The 18,470-nt window shown below is 39.3% G+C and overlaps 1 protein-coding gene across 1 annotated transcript in view; it reads right to left on the reverse strand.

Moving 5' to 3' along the window:
- Positions 1–18,470, reverse strand: part of ADGRV1 (adhesion G protein-coupled receptor V1) — a 384,090-nt gene that overhangs the window by 285,389 nt on the left and 80,231 nt on the right. The window contains 7 exon segments of the mRNA XM_042447787.1: positions 3,062–3,161; positions 3,666–3,796; positions 10,614–10,823; positions 12,471–13,282; positions 14,995–15,176; positions 16,868–17,112; positions 18,225–18,440. Coding sequence (XP_042303721.1) covers positions 3,062–3,161; positions 3,666–3,796; positions 10,614–10,823; positions 12,471–13,282; positions 14,995–15,176; positions 16,868–17,112; positions 18,225–18,440 — 1,896 coding nt within the window.

Below are 18,470 nucleotides of genomic sequence, written 5' to 3' on the forward strand. Positions count from 1 at the left end.
TACAAAGGGAAGAAGAGTGGACTGGATTCAGGGAGGTGGTACTTTAGGGAGCATGGAGAATAAGGGAAACTGGATACAATGGAAGGAAGCAGTTGGGGGAAGAAGGGAAATCTGACATGGAGGACCCAGGACACATTCTAGAGCAGCGGTTCCCAAGTTTTGTTGGGCCACGACCCCTATTGTGGCTGAAAGTTCCACCCAGTGGCCTCCCTGATTGGTTGGGAGGCCAGGAAGGGACGGGACCTCCTGCCACCTACAAGCTCCAGCAGCCTTTGCAGTCAGAAGTCCCGCCCCTTCCTGACCTCCCAACAAATTAGGGACACCGGCCAGAAGAAGGCGCGGGACTTCCTTCGTCACTGCGGCCAGGGTAGAGATAGCCAAATTATGGAAATCTAAGGTGATCCCATCATGGGAAAATTGGATGATCAAAGTAAATGAGTACAGAGAGCTGGATAGAATATCTTGCATGGTACAGAACAAAGATGGAAAGAAAAGAAAGGAGATTTGGCAAAAGGTATTGCGAAGTATGGGAAAAGAATGGGACATTAATGTGGCATTAATTAGCGTCTGAATAAGAGCGAAAGTTCCCACTTGATTTCAGTAATTATTTAGTGGAAGCTGGGTAAATGGAATTCTTAAATTAACCTTCTCTCCTGTATTTTCTTTGTTGACAGTTTGATAATAGACCCAAAGAAGGAGATGGATAAGAATCTAATTGTACTATATCATAAAGACTCCATTTTATTTTTATGGCCTGTCCTCTGTACAAAAAGTTGAAGGTCCTGGATATGAAAGGAAATTTTGTAGTAAACAATGTAGTTAATAGAATACAGGATGTAATCAGGAGATTTGATTTAAAAAATTGTTGTTTTTTTTCATCTTCTGTAGATTATTCCAAGATTAGGATTTGTCTTAAAGTTAACTTACAATTGTATTTTGGGAAAAAGAACTTTTATGTTTTGTATCTACTCTCTTGGATAACAGATAAGGGACTACATATTGGATAAGGAGGTAAAGATTTTGAAGATCATAGATATATCTTAAAGAGGGTAGGAGAAATGTTTGGAAGTCAACTTAGGCCACTAGATTACAGTTTAATAGGATGAATTTCTTTTCTTGTATGAAATTTGTTTTGATGGAAATGTAAAAATGGACTGGATATCTATATGTCTTTTTATATGTACATTATTCTGGAAACCTAATAAAGACTATTAAAAAAAAAGTTCCGCCTGGTGGCCTCCCTGATTGGTTGGGAGGCCAGGAAGGGACGGGACCTCCAGCCACCTACAAGCTCCAGCAGCCTTTGCAGTCAGAAGTCCCGCCCCTTCCTGGCCTCCCAACAAATTAGGGACACCGGCCAGAAGAAGGCGCGGGACTTCCTGCCGCAAAGGCTGCTGGAAGCCCCTCCCCCTCCCACTCCTCCTCCTCACCCCTCCTCCTCCTTCTCCTCCTCCAGGCCTGCCACGGCCGCCATCTGAGGAGGAGGAGAGGCAGCCCTTTCCCCGTCCCTGCATGGTGGTGGCGCCAGCACCGGCACCCATGGGGAACAGGGGAGGAGGAGGAGGCCCTGTCCCTGAGCGGTGGCAGCACCAGCACCGGCACTCACAGGGAACAGGGGAGGAGGAGGCAGACCCATCCCCGTCCCCATCCCTGTGTGGTGGTGCTGGCACCCACAGGGAAGAAGGGAGGAGGAGGAGGCAGGGGCGAATCCCAACCTGGCGACCCCCAAGAAAGGGTTAATCAACCCCCGAAGGGGTTGCAACCCCCAGGTTGGGAACCCCTGTTCTAGAGTAAATTGAGTAAAAAGTAGAATAAAATAGAAGGGAAAAGGAAACCTGAAGCTGTCATTCACGTGACGCTAGCATTCACATGAAATTGGAACCAGGAAGTGGCCCCCTTCTTCACCCCGGAAGTGCAAAGGTTCACGATGTGTTCAGACACTCACTGAGCATGCGCAAGGGTGCCAATTTGAATAGTTGAATCCGCATGGTATGTATCGGTGTGGTAAATCAATGTGCACTCACTCTGCTTTGACTCAGGAATGGCCACAATTTTGCTCTTCACGTGTGATAATTCATCACGTGAATTGCCTTGGATTTGAAGTGACTCTGCTTCACCCTTGCTACGGAAGGGCCACAGAAGGGCTTTGGATTAGAGTTCCAGTTTCACATGTGATAAGGGCCATAGTTTAACTGGGGGATTTGCTACCACAAAATGTGGTGATAGCTACCAACCAAGACGTCTTTAATAGAAAGTAATAAATTTTTCAAGGATGTGGCTACTGGTGTGTAGTAATCATTATGAGATTATGAGATTATAAACTTCCAGAATCAGCAGCACTGTGCTTCTGACATCGTTTTTTGAGGAGCAACATCTGGGGAGCTTCCCGGCTTTGCAAATTGGCCAGCTGAGCATGGCTGGGAGCCAGGTTTTAGGCAGGTTTTAGGTGGGAGGTGGCATGGGCAGCAAAATGCAAGAGATAATAGCCATCTGCATCCCAAAAGAGGATTCTAACTGGGAAAGATAAACCAGGTTTTTCAGCTGTGTGAAAAACTCCTCATTCAGCTGCTGCTCCCCAAAAAAGGATGCCAGAGACACAATGCTTCTAATCCTGGAAGTTTATAATCTCATAATGATTACTACACACCAGTATCCACATCCCGGAAGAGGATTCAACTGGGGAAAGTAAGCCAGGTTTTTTAGCTGTGCAAAACATTCCTGAGTCTATTGACTGCATGCTGTGATTGTAAGGTTCCCATAGGCATACAGTTGACCATTGAGGGAAAGAGGACTTTATTCTCATGCACTGGATTTCTTCTTTTAGTCATATATGCTATTCACACATGGATACAACATCAAGTGGGGACTGCATGTGTGAAAAAATAATCACAGATCAAATACCAGAGATAGAACTTAGACATCACTGCAGATTCAATGTTTTCCATCCTTTAATATGATCATCTGTGAACCAGAAAGTGCAGAGTAATCAAAACAGGTGGACAAATATAAACATGTGTAATGCATCCCTAGTGTGATATGTTCTTCAGTATGACTATGTTACCTTCAGTTCTAACGTTATGCAGAATTATTTGATATTCTTCCTTTTCTTCAGGAATATGATCATCCAGGAGGTGAACGTAAAATGTTGTGTTCAATGACCCCTATTAATTAAAGAGAAGTATTAGTGAACTACCACTCAAGAAAAAAATGTTTTCTAAGACATTTTCAGTTCACCTACATAAAACCATAGCTCCTTGCCCTCTGTAGCTGACTCTGTAACATTTTGTGGTCATCCTCAGTAATTCAATTCAAAACATAAAATCTCATTTTTGGACTGACAGAGAACTGTTTTATTATATTTCCTACCCAGCACAAGGCTTCTGTGACATTAGAAATTCAGGGATTTTGCACAGAACAGAAAAGGATCCAAGCTATGTTTCTTTTGACCTATTAAAGACCTTTGCTCTTTATTTCCATGACACCAATTAAGCAACTTAAGCTACAGTCCTATGTACACTGATGTGGGATAAACTCTCATTGAACTCCATATGACTTACTCCTCAGTAGACACATAAAGGATTCCACTTTATATAAGCAAGAAAATCTGCTCTGTCCAACAATTCCCAACTGCAATACATCAAAGACAAGCAAATGCTTGAAGTTACCTCCAAAAATAAGAGCATGCCGGAAATATTTTCAAAGTTTTGATCCACATGGTGCCCAACAATCTTCCAGTCAACAGTGACATTCCCAGTTCCTGGTGCAGTTCTTAGCACATGAAACTGCAGCAGTTCTCCTAGAAATTAAATAATACATGACATCAAAGAAACTATAAGGAAAAAGAAATTGTTTTTTCCAATAACATACCAGGAAATTTTCTGCTCTCCCAATGATAAGAAAATGAAGTTTCTAAGGTCTACCAATGTGCTCCAGGTTATCTTAAGGACAAATGAAATTTCTGGTGAGCCATTTCCATTAATTTAATTCATTTTAGAAGGCTCTTATGCATGCAAATCATTAAAAATGTGGGGATGGTTTTACAAAGCAACATCTATATTCATATAAAATTTTACTTTATAAACCCTATTAAGTGAAAGATTTTGGTGCACGAAAAACCCCAAACCGACCAGATACTGACTCTTGAAAGTTAATCATTTCTATTTTAGAAAGTAGAGGAAAATGAATAAAACGCATGCTGAGACTTGAAATATAAACACAACAGGAAGCTAATAATCACCAGAACATGCAAAAACAGCAAGAGGTAAACCAAAATCCTATAGATTAAAAGAAATAGTAAATGCTGTATGTACTAGCTGTCTCACCTTTTGTCAATTCCCGCACAGTTCAATTGCAAGAAATATACATATAGTATAACATTGCACCCTTGTGGAATGTTACACAATGCATGCAGAAAAATGCTTGTAATTACCTGTAGATTCCACTTATATCAGTAAACACTTACATGATACCATCAGTGTTACAATTTTCTTTTAATTCAAAGAAAAGAATTCACAAAACGTTAATAGTTATATGTGTTTTAACATACTATATGCATATATATTGTTTATACTTTGGTATGTGAATACATATAGATGTAATACATACACATTATAAACAAGTGAAATGTGAATTAGGTACACTGGTTTTCTGCATAGCCATGATTTTTAAAGGAACCTAATTTTGAAGTTAACAGTACTATATACTGTTTCTTGGAGAAAGTGACTTCTAATATAGTAATGATCTAGTATCCATGCTCAAACAGAGTAGACGAGCATGGTTGGACTGAATTATTAAATAAACCAAGAATGGTATATGTTGTAACATGTGTAAATACATTTACAGAAAGTGAGCATGCAGAATGTACCTTTCCCCATTAAAAAGACAAACAAAGAAAGGAAACTGGCAGCTCTGACTTGCAGAAAACCAATGGCCCTGGCATAATTATGCTGCCTGTACATTACTACTGCATTTTCTAAGTTCACTGTGTTTCATTTTGCCAGTACATACAGTATTGCAGTACATATAGTATTGCATGGGTCAAAGGAAAGAAGATGTAAATAGTGAAGAATCGTTCACTTTAAATTTATGAGAGAGTTGGTCTCACAAGCTTTTAAAATACATATCTATTTGATAGTTATGTTTCAATGGTTCTAAAATTATCCCTTAACTGAAAAAAGGATGGAGAAGACATTAACATCTTGTCATTTACATAAATATATCTCACAATTTTAACCAGGCTATGTGTATGCAGTGAATCATGCAGTGCCCCCCCCCTTTTAAAAAAGGTTCTGTTCTCTAAGTAAGCAATAATAATAATAATAATAATAATAATAATAATAATAATAATACATTTTATTTATAGACCGCTATTCCGCAATAATCATAGCGGTGTACAGTAAAAATTGCAATAGAATACAATACAAAATGAGCAAGGCCTGTGAAATTTCAAAGATGAGTAGGGCAGAGTTCTAGCTTGGACGGCCAAGGGTCATGAACTGGGATGGTTTGTCTTTTACACTAGAAAAGCAGAGCAAGAATGTGATCTTAATTTGTGGAGATGGCCAAGGAAAGGTTGGGCTGGTATGCAGCTGAGCTGATAGTAGGCTAGCTGAAATTATGCTGATTTCAAAACTCTCCCAGACTAGAAACTTTAAAACTTAATTAGGGTTACCCTTCACTTTATGCTGGCATTGTGGCTGGGCCCCTGGGCTTGAGGACATATGGATCTGGCACAGCTAAATTCCTATCTAATCTCATTTCTCTGTCCATATTTGGCTCTTTGCTGGCAGCACTTAGTCAGTAGATCAATTCTTCTACTGTTGTATCTGTTGTATCAGCGGATCTCCAATATCAGTTGGCAGGAGTATTACCAGCAGAAGGACATTTTGGATGGCAGAAAGACACTTGCACATAATCCTAGCCTCCTCAGCATGTAATTTAGTTAGAACTGTGCTGCCAATTAAACAAATATATGCAAACTATCTCAAGATGTGGCCACAACTCTGCTTTTCTGAGCACTAAATGTTATCTCTCTAAACATAAAGTAGAAAGAGTTCATTTGTAACTGTGAGATTTGAAATGACAAAAAAAAAAAAAGGTTATTTCTTAGTCTTTGGCTGGCACAGGATTCTTTGTTGTTTATACTCCAAGACACACATATGGATATATTAACTGTCTTATATGGGCAGAATGTAAATGTACATCTGTTTTATTGTAATAATCACAAATACACAGTGCTTCATTTTTAAAAAATTCAAACCTACTTTTTCACAGAAAAACCCACTTTGTTTATTATTTCCTATGTTTTGTTTATTATGAAATTAATATGGGGAATGTGATTAATCAGTACTTAAGAACACATAGAAGAGGAAGGCTATGGGAAGCCCCCACTGAACAAATCTTGCCAGGAACAGCACAAGATAGGTTTGCCTTAGGCTTACTATAAGTTGGAAATGACTAGAAGGCACACAACAAAAACAAATAAGTGATTCTAGGGATTAATTATAGAAATAGTTTTATATGGACATAAATGGTATATTAACTCTTTGCCTAAATACAGTGTTCATAATTGCATTATTTTATTTTAATTGGTAAAACTTTGATTCTCTGAAATTCATGCAGTTCTGATGAAGGTAGAAACCATGATAATACTTTGGGATGGGGGTTGTATTATATAAATACAGCACTGAAATACAATCTATCCTATTTGAGAATTTTGTACTGTTATAACAAAACAAATCATTACAAATAAAGAACAGTAAAACAGCAAAATGCACAAATAAGAAAGCATATTTCAACACAGTATTATAGTATTATACAATTATTTTATATCATTCACACTCAAATGCATTTTCATACTACATGTAGCTGATAAAATTAGCTAGGAGAAGCCTACAAAGGTGGGGGCAAGATCAGATTCCACATCTGTTTTTAAGTAGTCTGACATTACAAACTTTCAGATATTTCAATGTGAACATTTGGGGAGATTTTCTATTCAAGTGTGTTTCCAAAAGTAAATTCAAAACTGTAATGTCAGAAATGATCTTCACTTTTGGAGCACTCACATGCTATTTCTCATTTATTTTAAGAATGTATGAAGGGGCTATGGGCTCTCTGATGCATGCAAAGTGCCTAAAAAGATTCCCGTCACCCCCTGCATGAATGAAGGAATGTTGTGGCATGTCAAGATGGCAGAACTGTGGCATGGGTCACTCATGCATTCTTTCAACACGTCTTTTGGAGGGAATGTTAAACATTCGTATCTTTGACTATGGCTCCTACCACACTGCAGAATTAAGGCAATTTGGCACCACTTTAATAGCCATGGCTCAATGCTACTGAATCCTGGGATTTATAATTTTGTGAAGCACCAGAGGTAGCTGACAGAGAAGGCTAAATATCTCACAAAACTAAAAAATCCCAGAATCCCACAGCATTAAGCCATAGCAGTTAAAGTGGTCTCAGAATGCATTAATGCTGCAGTGTTGATGCAGGTTTACTTGCCACTGTAATTGCACAAATTCATATGCTGTTACAAAAGATATCTAAGAAGTGGGAAACCTCCTTCAATAATTCTTCAAGGCTCTTGCTGAATGATCACAATAATTGCCAAAAAAAAAAAAAAAAAAAAAGCATGGCCACAATTATTATATATTGGTATAAATTGCTGTCATGCAGAAACATTATAAAATGAGAAATAGGGTAATAATTATAATTCTAAGGGATGAAGGACTACACAGTTTTGAAAAGAAGGGTTTTTTTTTAATGTCATCTATATAATTTTTAAATGGCATGCTGGGGTGCAGTCCTTAAAAAGTATAGTTCCATTTATTTCAGTAAAACTACTTCAGGATAGGCAATCTGAGGATCAAGTTATCGTTTCATAAGAAGTCTGCAGAAATGTTTGCCTTCCTTCCCTTACCAACATATGCAACATATTGGTGCTGGTAGGAATGGAAAATGATGAGCTTTGACATTGGATTCCTTCTTAAGAACTAAGGATAATAAGAAATAACTTTCTGAGCAAAGCATTTAGGCCTTGTGTGTTCTCTGAACCACTTATCCAGTGCTTCATTCTAAGGACTCCACATAATGTGTCAGCATTCTGGCTACCCTGGATTGCTGTGCTCATCACTTTTCTGTTTCAATATTTGTCACATTGAGAATCAGCATAGTGGAGGACTCTAGGGGGTCAGGTTTTGAATCCCCACTTAGCTATGGAAACCCACTGGGTGATTGTGGGCAAATCATACACTCTCAGTCTCAGAGGATGACAACTGAATAGCCCTTCTGAACAAATCCTGCCAGGAAAACCCTGTGATAGCTTTGCCATAGGGTCACCAAAGGTCAGAATGAAATGGACTACACAACAATAAATTTGTCACACTGGAAGAACAGACTACAGAACTCTCCAGAGCACACACAAAGAGGGACTGGGCCTGCCTGGCAGCCTGTGAACCTCAAGTTGGTGAAGGAGGTACAGTCCAGACCCACAAGGATCTTATGCTATCTGATAGGAGTGTTAGCCTGGCCAATACAAAGCAGAAGAATATCATATATATATATATATATATATATACATTTTGGAAGCATTTGTCACTGAAAGTAAGAGAGAAAATTTAAAATAAATTTTTAAACAGGAGATTTCATGTGAAGTAGAGGCAGCAAAATTGAAGGCCCAAGTGAATCTTTGCATTCAATATGCATATATAAATAGATATATAGTTGGGATTATACAGTAGGCCCTTGGTATCCACTGGGGTTTGATACCAGGACCCACCATGGATACCAACATCCATGAATTTTCATGTCCCACTATGCAGCTAGCTGTGTATATCCATGGATTTTTTATCCATGGATTCAGGTATTCATGGCTTGAAAATATTTTAAAAATATATAAATTCCAAAAAGCAAACCTTGATTTTGCCACTTTATATAAGGGACCCCATTTTACTATCCCATTGTATATAGCATCCATGGATTTTGGTATCTGTAGGGGTCTTAGAACCAAACCCCAGCAGATACCTTGTGACCACTGTATATAGTGGTGGAATAAAATGACATCCTTTTTATAAAATAGCAAAATCAAGGTTTGTTTTTGGGATTTAAAAAAAAAAATTCAAGCTGTGGATGGTTGAATTGATGGATGCAGAATCCTTAGATCGTAATTGCCATGTTTGTGGCACAATCCCCTTCTAGAGTACCGAGGACAATCCACTGTTAGGTAATTTTTGCTTTGAGAAGACATTTTTCATTTGCGCCAATGGGAGATTTCCTTCCAATTAGTACAGCTCCTTCAGAGGAGTGATTTTCATCACGATCAAAGCAGTGAAGAAAGGTTTAAATATCTCTTGCTGCCTATTACAATTCTAGTAATTACACCAGGGATTTCTATTTGCATTTTAACAAACATGAAAACTAAAAACAAAGATTTAACATGTATGCAAGTTAATATGGGCTTCAAGAAGACCGGCAGCTTGGAGTGGCCTCCAGCTGCTCTAGCCTCGGTTGCTCCCCGTTCAGCATGGGACTGTGGCAACCACATGCCATGGACCTGAAGCAGGCCACCACCACAGTCCAAATGGGTCACCGGCAAGGAACACTTTTTGAGGCTTCTTTTGCCAGCAGCCCTGGACTGCAGGCGCAATGCAGCTTCAAGCTGATCCAGGGAGTGTGCGACATCTGTATGCCATGCCCCCAAATTTGCTCAAAGCCGGCGGTTTTGGCCCATGTGATGATGTGTTCTTTGGCCCCAAATCTCTATAAAATGGTTGTCCCTGCAGTCATTAGAAGTAGCATATTACTAGTTATGACATTCCTTATAACATGTTATTTTGGGGGTTGCCAAGAGCATAATGTTATTTTGCAGATTAGCATGAGTGGAAATATTTTTACTGTTTCTCTGTAACAAATAAAATTTATAATTACTTGTAAAACACTATGGTGAGGGATAATGAGGTGTAAGAGCCAATGTAGTATACTGGCTTGAGTGTTGGCCTAGGATTCTGGGTTCAAATCCTAGTTCAGCTATGGAAAAAACTGGGTAATCTTGGGCAAGTCACACTCTTCTCAGCCTTAGAAGTAGGCAATGGCAAGCTTCCTTTCAATAAACCCTGCCAATAAATCCCCATAATAGGGCTACCATAAGTTGGAATCAACTTGGAGGCACATAGCAAAAACAAAGAACATGAGGAATGTCCATATTTTCAGTTTTTGTTTTCAATAAGAGTGAAGTAACAAAAATATAACATTTTGATAGCACACTGCTAATATGTTACTCACTGAGTAACAAGTTTCACCTAGTTCCAAATTCTGGGTTAATAAAATCTTCCTTTCTCTCTTCCTATTAGGGTAGTTTTATTGACATGTATTAGTACATTTATTAGTATATTTTTAATCCACTATTCTAGTTAAATTCTAATTTACTTGATTTCAAATCCACTATTCCAATCCACTATTTGAAATGACAAAATGGCTGAGGACCCTCTTAGTGGGTCTCTCTTTATATTTTCAAGCTATGTGGTAAATCAAGGCAAGTCATTACTGTGTGAAAACATAAATAAAAGGATTGATAGCACACAGAGTAAAGGTAGTAAAGATAGAGAGGAACCCACCTTCATGACCAATAACAGATCTTGAGGCTGTCTGAAAGCTAATAATTCCTGCCACATTATCATTGGCTGGAATAACCACCGTAACAGTGTCTGAGCTGGGTAGAATATGACTGCCACCTTCAGTGTGGGTCAAACTAATTATAATGCTTTCATCATCCTCAGGTTCCAAGTCATCTAGAATTGTAAGCGTTATCAGTTTTTTAATTTCACCTGAAAAAAGAAAGGAGAGACTGCTGCATTTCATTGAGAAATTTCCTGTCATTTGTGGGTGAGTGTCCCAATTACTTGATGAAAACCACAATGCAAGTGCTAGTCCCAACTAAACTATACACAATAGATATGTAAAGAATACTTAGAAATTTGCCATTAGGGAGAAACAATATTTTGACTCATTCATACATCCCACAGAAAAAAATGATCAATTGATAGAATATTTTTTATATATGTGTGGTGATATTTTTACAAAACAACAACACTCTCTCTTTTTGTACAAAACTGTAAAGAGAGACAACACTATCTTTTGCATAAAGGATACTGTTCTCTGCACCATTTCAGTTTAGTGAAACAATTTTCCCTCAAAAGCCCTGATAGGCAAAAATATTATCAAAAATGTTTTAAAATAATCTTATAATCTTCACCAAATGGTAGAAAACCTTTGAAATCCTTCATTTCTGCATGTCAGTTTAAAATAAGTGAAGATCTTCATCTCTAGGGCTGAAAATCCAGCCGAGGATTTCCTCTGCCCCATCTCAGATTCACCCCTTTTCACTCGCTGCCCCTCACTCCTGGAACCTTCTTCCCCCACGAACAAGAGCCATCACTTCTTTAACCAGCTTCAAAATGGAGTTGAAGACCATCCTGTTCAGAGAAGCGTTCCCAGGCATTGCATAATTGTCACTTGCTATTTGATGTTCTTTTGTTGCCTGTTTTATTGAATAATTTCCTGTATTGCTATGTATTTTATATGTATTATCCTACAAGAGAGGCAGGCTAGCTCCAACTGGCCTCCCTGGAAGAAGATTAACCATCCATTAAGAGGCCAAGCCCTCCCTCCAGTCCATCTCCCCTGATCCAGGCCTCAGAGGTAGAGAAGAACTGCTGGCCCTCATCCCCTTCCCTACCACCACTCCCTTCTCCTTTTGTGTCGTGTCTTTTTAGATTTTAAGCCTGAGGGCAGGTAACCATCCAATTAAAAAGACTGTATGTACAGCGCTGTGTAAATTTAAAGCGCTTTATAAATAAGGGTTAATAATAACAACAACAATAATAATAATAATAGGGTTCAACATAGTAGTAGAGGTCATATAAGCATCCTCTTACCTTTTATCAATTATTTTAAAGGTAAAGTTAAAGATTTCTTCTTTGACATGATTGTCCAGTCATGTCCAACTGAAGGGTGCAATGCTCATCTCCATTACTAAGCCGAGGGAGCCAGTGTTGTCAAATAAGACTCCATGGCCATGTGGCCAGCATCACTACACAGAATGTTACCATCACACTGAAGTGGTACCTGTTTATCTACTTGCACTTTCAAACGGCTAAATTGGCAGACAAGCAACTGTTTTAGGTGTAGTCTAATTGGGACTAGGAATTTGATTTAGGAAAATGCATCTGCTGGAACAAACAATATGAATTCATCTTGAGAAGAATGGGAAGTGGTGGCCTTCATCCAATGCATCTGAACATGTTGAATGCCCATGGTTGATAATCTTTAACTAAATCATAACACATTATATATTTCCTCTTACCCTTCAAAAAGGGCTCAGGTACCATCATGCTGAAGGCTGGCACAAAAACAGTGACATAATATAAACTTGTATTTTGTGCTGATATTAATTATCCTCCCAATTTCCTTACCTTCTGCAAAACTCAGGATTTCCCCATCACCAATGAAATCCAGATTTGGAGTAGCTGTGCCACCAACTATGTTCCATTCTACTGTTACTTGCCCTAAACTTCCTTCAGTTCTATGTATCATTAACTGCACTGTATTCTGAGGCCATTCTTGAACTTCTACATAAAGACCATTTTCAGTTGTATTGGGACTAATGCTGTAGATCATAAACACACCAAAGGCATCTCCATTCATTAATATAATAACTGTAGAGGTGTTGGGTTGTCCTATGATTGGCTGATTTTCAAAACTAGCAGAGATGTTTATCAGTACTACTTTTAACAGAGATATGCTAAACTTTTCATCCACTTCTGGAAAATCATCAGGAAGTACAGTTACTGTAAGGTTTGCAAACTCCTCTCCTTCTGCCATTATCACCCACTGCTTTGTAATAGTTTCATAATCACTATTAGCAATTGCTTGTGTACTCAAAAGAGAGGATACAGTGGTTAGATTTTTCTTGTACGTCCAGAAAGCTGAGTTGTTGGTTACAGGTTCATCCCAAGATGCCATCCAAAAGCATAACGGGATTCCAGAGGCAATGGAAATTGAGAAGGCTGAACATGCTTGCTCTTTCAGGCACAGCATTGCACAACTGTACAGTGAATCATAAGCAAAAGACACATTCATTCTAATCATCTGAGATTGATCTGGAATTCCTTGCACTGGTGCTTCATAGCAGGACAAGAGATCCAGGCTTTGCTCTGCTGCAAGAGTTACAATGTCAATTTCAGAAGTGCTGTAGACAATCTGCAGCTGGCCAAATCTTCCACCACTATAAACATTGATAAACAAGAGGTTCATGTTAATAAAGACTCTTCTATGGGATCAGTATTAATATTTGAGAAAGAAAATTTTGCAAGTATTATGACCAACACAACTTTCAAAATAATTCAACATTACCGTGTACTTTACAGCTTGATTTTCTTGGAACATCAACCCAGAAAATTCTGGAGAAAATTTGAAATGCAAAACAGAGGCAGAAGCAGGAAGGTGGAAGTCAAAGCAAAGAAGACATTGTGATGATGAGGATAGAGAAGAAGCAGGCTCACAGACTTTATTACTGTCATTTCTCAATGCACAATCAATCTTCTCTGTTGTCCTCAACTAAGTTGTAATCAGATATATGGACAGGTAAATCTGTTTTTCATGCTTGTTCAGACTAGAATCTTCCTTTTATGACTTTCTTCTATCAAGAGTGCCTCTGAGACCCTGAGCAGGTGGGCCAGGAAAGCATAGGCTTGACCCATGCTTTTCTGGCCCAGGTGCTAAGCCAGGCCAGTCCCCAGTCCAGCATGAGGACAGGCAAGTGTTTACATGCCTGTCCCCACATTGGCCTGGGGAACCACTACCAGCATATACTCCTTACCTTCCCCCTGAATCTCTGTGAGTGGACCCCTGTTGTTGTAACTGATGCAAAAATGGGGCACCTGGCCACATGGGTGCTGCCAAATGCCCCATTTCTGCATCAGACATGGCAATGGGGGTCCACTCATTAATGAAGACACAGGGGGATGGTAAGGAGCATGCAGGGTGTCTAAATAGCCAGGTTTGCCATGGAATTTCTGGGAAACTCTGCAGCAAACTGGAGGTTAAAGTGACCCACATTAAGGGCTGTTTTCTCCATGATTGCGGTGGATCTACCAGATCTGCATCCAATCTGCTAGGATCTGGTCTGAGCTTGCATTGTCCAAATAGGACAATGTGAGGCCACAGGGAACATGAAAATTTGGGCAATGCAGACAGCCCCTTAATGTTCCCACTCTAACTCACCTTATCTGGATGTCTAAGAGCCGAGCAGACGGCCGTATAGGGCACCAGATCAGGGCCATGGCAACTGCACACTGCAGCCCCAATCAGGCATTTTTCTGGCACAAAAAGAAGCCACAAAATGCTGCTCCTTTTTGTGCTGGAAAAAGTGCACCCATAGCTTTTTGACACTCCTGCGGCATGTTGCATCTAAACACCGCACCGCTGGAGTGCCAAAAAGCTGCCACCGTGTAAATGGCCAGGCACTTCACAGCAGCTTCCTACCAGCTTGGGGGCATGCGTTGACGTACACCACTCCTCCAAGCTGCTGGGAAGCTGGTGCATTTTGCTGGCCCATACTTCATTTTCCAAGCCACCTTCCTCTCCTACTGGGGGTATATTAAGGCTACAGTCCTATACTCACTTACATTCCTGCAATTTGATGGCTTGAATTCAATGACATTTATAGAACTGAACTGTAAGACTGTCACATTTTTTTCTGAAGATATACTTTGAATGTTCTCTGGGTTCTTCATTAATTTCTGACTTGCTTTCATCTTGTAAGCTCCAGCTACCTATAGAATGGTTTGGACTTCATTCGAATAAAGGTAAAAATATCATTGATCACAGTTCTCCATATGTTCAGCTGTTACAAAGCTGTCTAACTAGTGTGCCATTATACATAATTTTTTGCAAGATACAGGAATTATTTTTAAAAAATCAAGATATAGAACAGACCTTCTCTTCACCATTATATTTGCAAGTGAACTTCTCTCCAGTGGTTCTTGAACTCGATACAATGCTTGTTGAAAGGAAACTATGCCATATGGCCTATCATTCGCAGGAATTATAACATTTGCAATTCTCTCCAGTCCAATAGTGCCTCCATTGGAGGCCTGACTTAATTCTACTCGGATCACCTAGAAAAATAGGTTAAATTGTCTAAGATATGGTTTGTGAAAAAGAATGACAATTTTGAGCCAAACTGTGAACTTTGCAAAGCCTAGCAAATCTATTGCAAAAGTAGTATTTTAGACTACTGAATGTCTCAACTGTGAATTAAACAGATGTGAAGATCACAGTTTAACCTTTTAATATTTTTCTGCATATTTTTGAACTTCCAGGGTCTCTTGGTGCCACATGCAGCCCATGGGCTACATTTTGCCTATGTCTGGTTTTTGCAGACCAGAGGTGAGCATGGTGTGACCCTCCAGATGTGGCTCAACTGCAACTCCCATTTATTATATTGTTAGGGCTAGTCGAAGCTGAAGCCCAATATCAAACAGCAAATTCCTCCTCTACTCTTCTGTTTCTAGAATCTCTAAAAATGGTGCATTGGAGTGATGATAAGAAGCTGCCCCCTCTATTGCTTCACACTACTAGATTCTCACAGGAAAGCCTTATTTCCTTATCCAGTGGAATACCATGCCAAGGTGATTTTTTTTCCATGAGGCCTAGCTATTCTAGTGGTAAAAATAAGTACTTCATAATCATTTCGGTCTGCACCATGATATTCTCTGCACATTGCAGGTATTCATGAGGATACCAAAGGCCATACTCACTATACCTTGGAACATTAGCTAGGACATGAACACATGTTCAGAGAAACACATGTAAACATTTGTGTAGGGATGCCCCAACTAATTCAGCAGCTATCTTAGGTCTTTCAGAAAGAAGCGCCACAAGGCTTGTTACCATTAATTATAGCACTCAGTGCAATTGGTAAGCAATAAGCAATATGCTTTGTAACCAACAGTGAAAGTTCAGTACAATTCTCCTATTAAACATAGCCACAAAACTCCCATGCCAAAGATGAATTGTCTTTGAAATCAATGATACCCACAATAATACACCTGGGAAAATGGACTTGTAATGCAGGAGTAAGGGGGTTAGCAGCTGTGCTTGCTGATTTTAGTTCCACCCGCAGATTCCTGCACTCCCCTGAAAAGCTACCCCTGTGGCCCCTTACAAAGCTGTTTCAGAGGGCTGGAGGACCCACCAAAACAGCATGAAAAGTGGTGCTGGGGGCTGCAAGGGGAATACAGTTGGCCTTCTATATCAGCAAGGGTTCTATTACAGACTCCCCTCCTCAGATAATAAAAAGTGTGGGACCTCAAATCCCATTATTGTAAATGGATGTGCGACATGCACATGGCTGCATTGGTGCAGCGGCATGCATGTGAGCACCTTTGTGGCTGAAGAGCAGGGTATAAATACTCCAAATAAAATAAATAAATGTGCCACCATTGGCAATAATGGGATAGGGTCATCTACAGATGCTCCAATCCATGGATGGCTAGCCTACTGATATGGAGGACCAACTGTACATGAAAATTGCTGCCATATTACCCCATCATCCAGAGGAAACTTCTCCCAGATCCCACTACAAACAGGCAGAGTAATTTGGTTTACAGAGGGGCACATCTAGATTTAACCCAATATAATCTGAAAATGTGCATTTTTAATTCCTCTGCACAATATTTTCACAAGTCCAATTTAAAATACATTATAAACCAACAATATGAAATAATGCTTGCTAAAAATCAGAAATAATAGATGTATTGTTGTTGCTGCTGTTGTTTTTCACATTTTGTCAGATTACTAAACTCACCTCTTTAATTTCTGGAAAATCATCAGCCACTATTTCCAAGGTCAAGTTCCTTGTGGCCTCCCCAGGTGAAAACTGTATATCACCAGAGAAGACTCGCAAGTCACTGTCAGCAAGTTGCCCATTAATGGTGGCAATCCATTTAACAGTCACATTGCCCAGTGTTCCAGCATTGCGAATAACTGGGAGATCAATCCTCACTGTATTGGTATCGGGTTCTTCAACAGTGATTTCAGTGATCTGGAAGACTGGGAAAATGGAGAATTTAGTCCATCATTGGTATAAAATGCCTTGTGGGGCAGGATTTTTTTTAAAAAAATGTAAAAACAACTATAATTAGCATTTTGAAACAGATTGCTAATAAACAGTGGGTTTACAAACCATATCATATTATTTGATCCTTTATAAAATTTAGATTCTACTATTCCTCAGATTAGCTTAATATATTACTTCCAGTCACCTCATTTTATCTTCACAACAACTCTCTGCAAGATAGATTAGGAATACCCCTCCTTAAAACTGCCAATCCCAGCATGCAACAGGAGGCAGCTAGAGGAGTCACACTGGAATAGTACCTCTTTAAGAGCATAGTGTGATAAACATGATGACAACCGCTGTGAGTCTTTGCTTTTTTTTACCTTTTAGTCATATAATTATTCTTTAAGAACTAGAAAGTTCACACAGTATTTTTCAGAGCTTGGAAATTTTGGACTATTTGTTCAAAACTCTAAGAACTATTGTCCAAAAACTTTTTTATACTCTGATATTTTGTTACCCTTTTTCTTTAGGACAACCTGGCTACTTTCCCTGGGTATGTGTACGTATATACAATGACTATATACCAAAATTTTCAAATTAGAGCTTGAAGCTAGATATTGCTGAAGGGGGAATGTATCACATGCAATTTACATGCTGACCTGGACATGGGATGGGATTGGGCTGGAATGGGTTAAAACTGATTTTACCACATGTAAAATTGCTGCTGCGCTGCTGCCTGACCATCACCCATCTTCCAGCAGTGCTCTGGCGGCCGATTTTGATACTACGGAAGCTTTCCTTAGTACCAAAATTGACCACCAGAGCACTGCTGGGGGACAGGTGATGGTCAGGCGGCAGTGCAGCAGCAATTTGCATGCAGTAAAGTCAGTTTTAACCCGTTCCAGCCTGATCCTGTCCCGTGTCCGGGTTGGCATGAAAATTGCATACAATAAACTCTGTAGTCTGAACATTAGCTAGAAAGAGACAAACAACACTCACTGTTCATTAGATAAAATATTTTGTGATGGAAAGCAGTATTTAAATCAGCAAATTACTACTGTAACAAGAGACTAGTAAAATATATTTAAAAGGTTCCTCTCACCAAAAGATCCAAATGGATCATCAGAGGCCTCTATGATTATAGCAGCCTGAGTTAAACTTCCAAGCAATGCTCCCCCTGTTGTCTCATTAAACAATTGTACAAGGAAGGACTCTTCAGTCTCAGGGTTGATATCATTTATTATATAAATTGGCACAGCTTTGCTGGTCTCTCCTTCTAGTAAGACAACATCTGATGAGGCGACACTGTAGTCTTCACCTGTGTGTATAAACATAAGAAAGATGCTTA

The sequence above is a fragment of the Sceloporus undulatus genome, chromosome 2 (assembly GCF_019175285.1).
Source record: "Sceloporus undulatus isolate JIND9_A2432 ecotype Alabama chromosome 2, SceUnd_v1.1, whole genome shotgun sequence".
In the NCBI taxonomy this organism is placed as follows: domain Eukaryota; kingdom Metazoa; phylum Chordata; class Lepidosauria; order Squamata; family Phrynosomatidae; genus Sceloporus; species Sceloporus undulatus.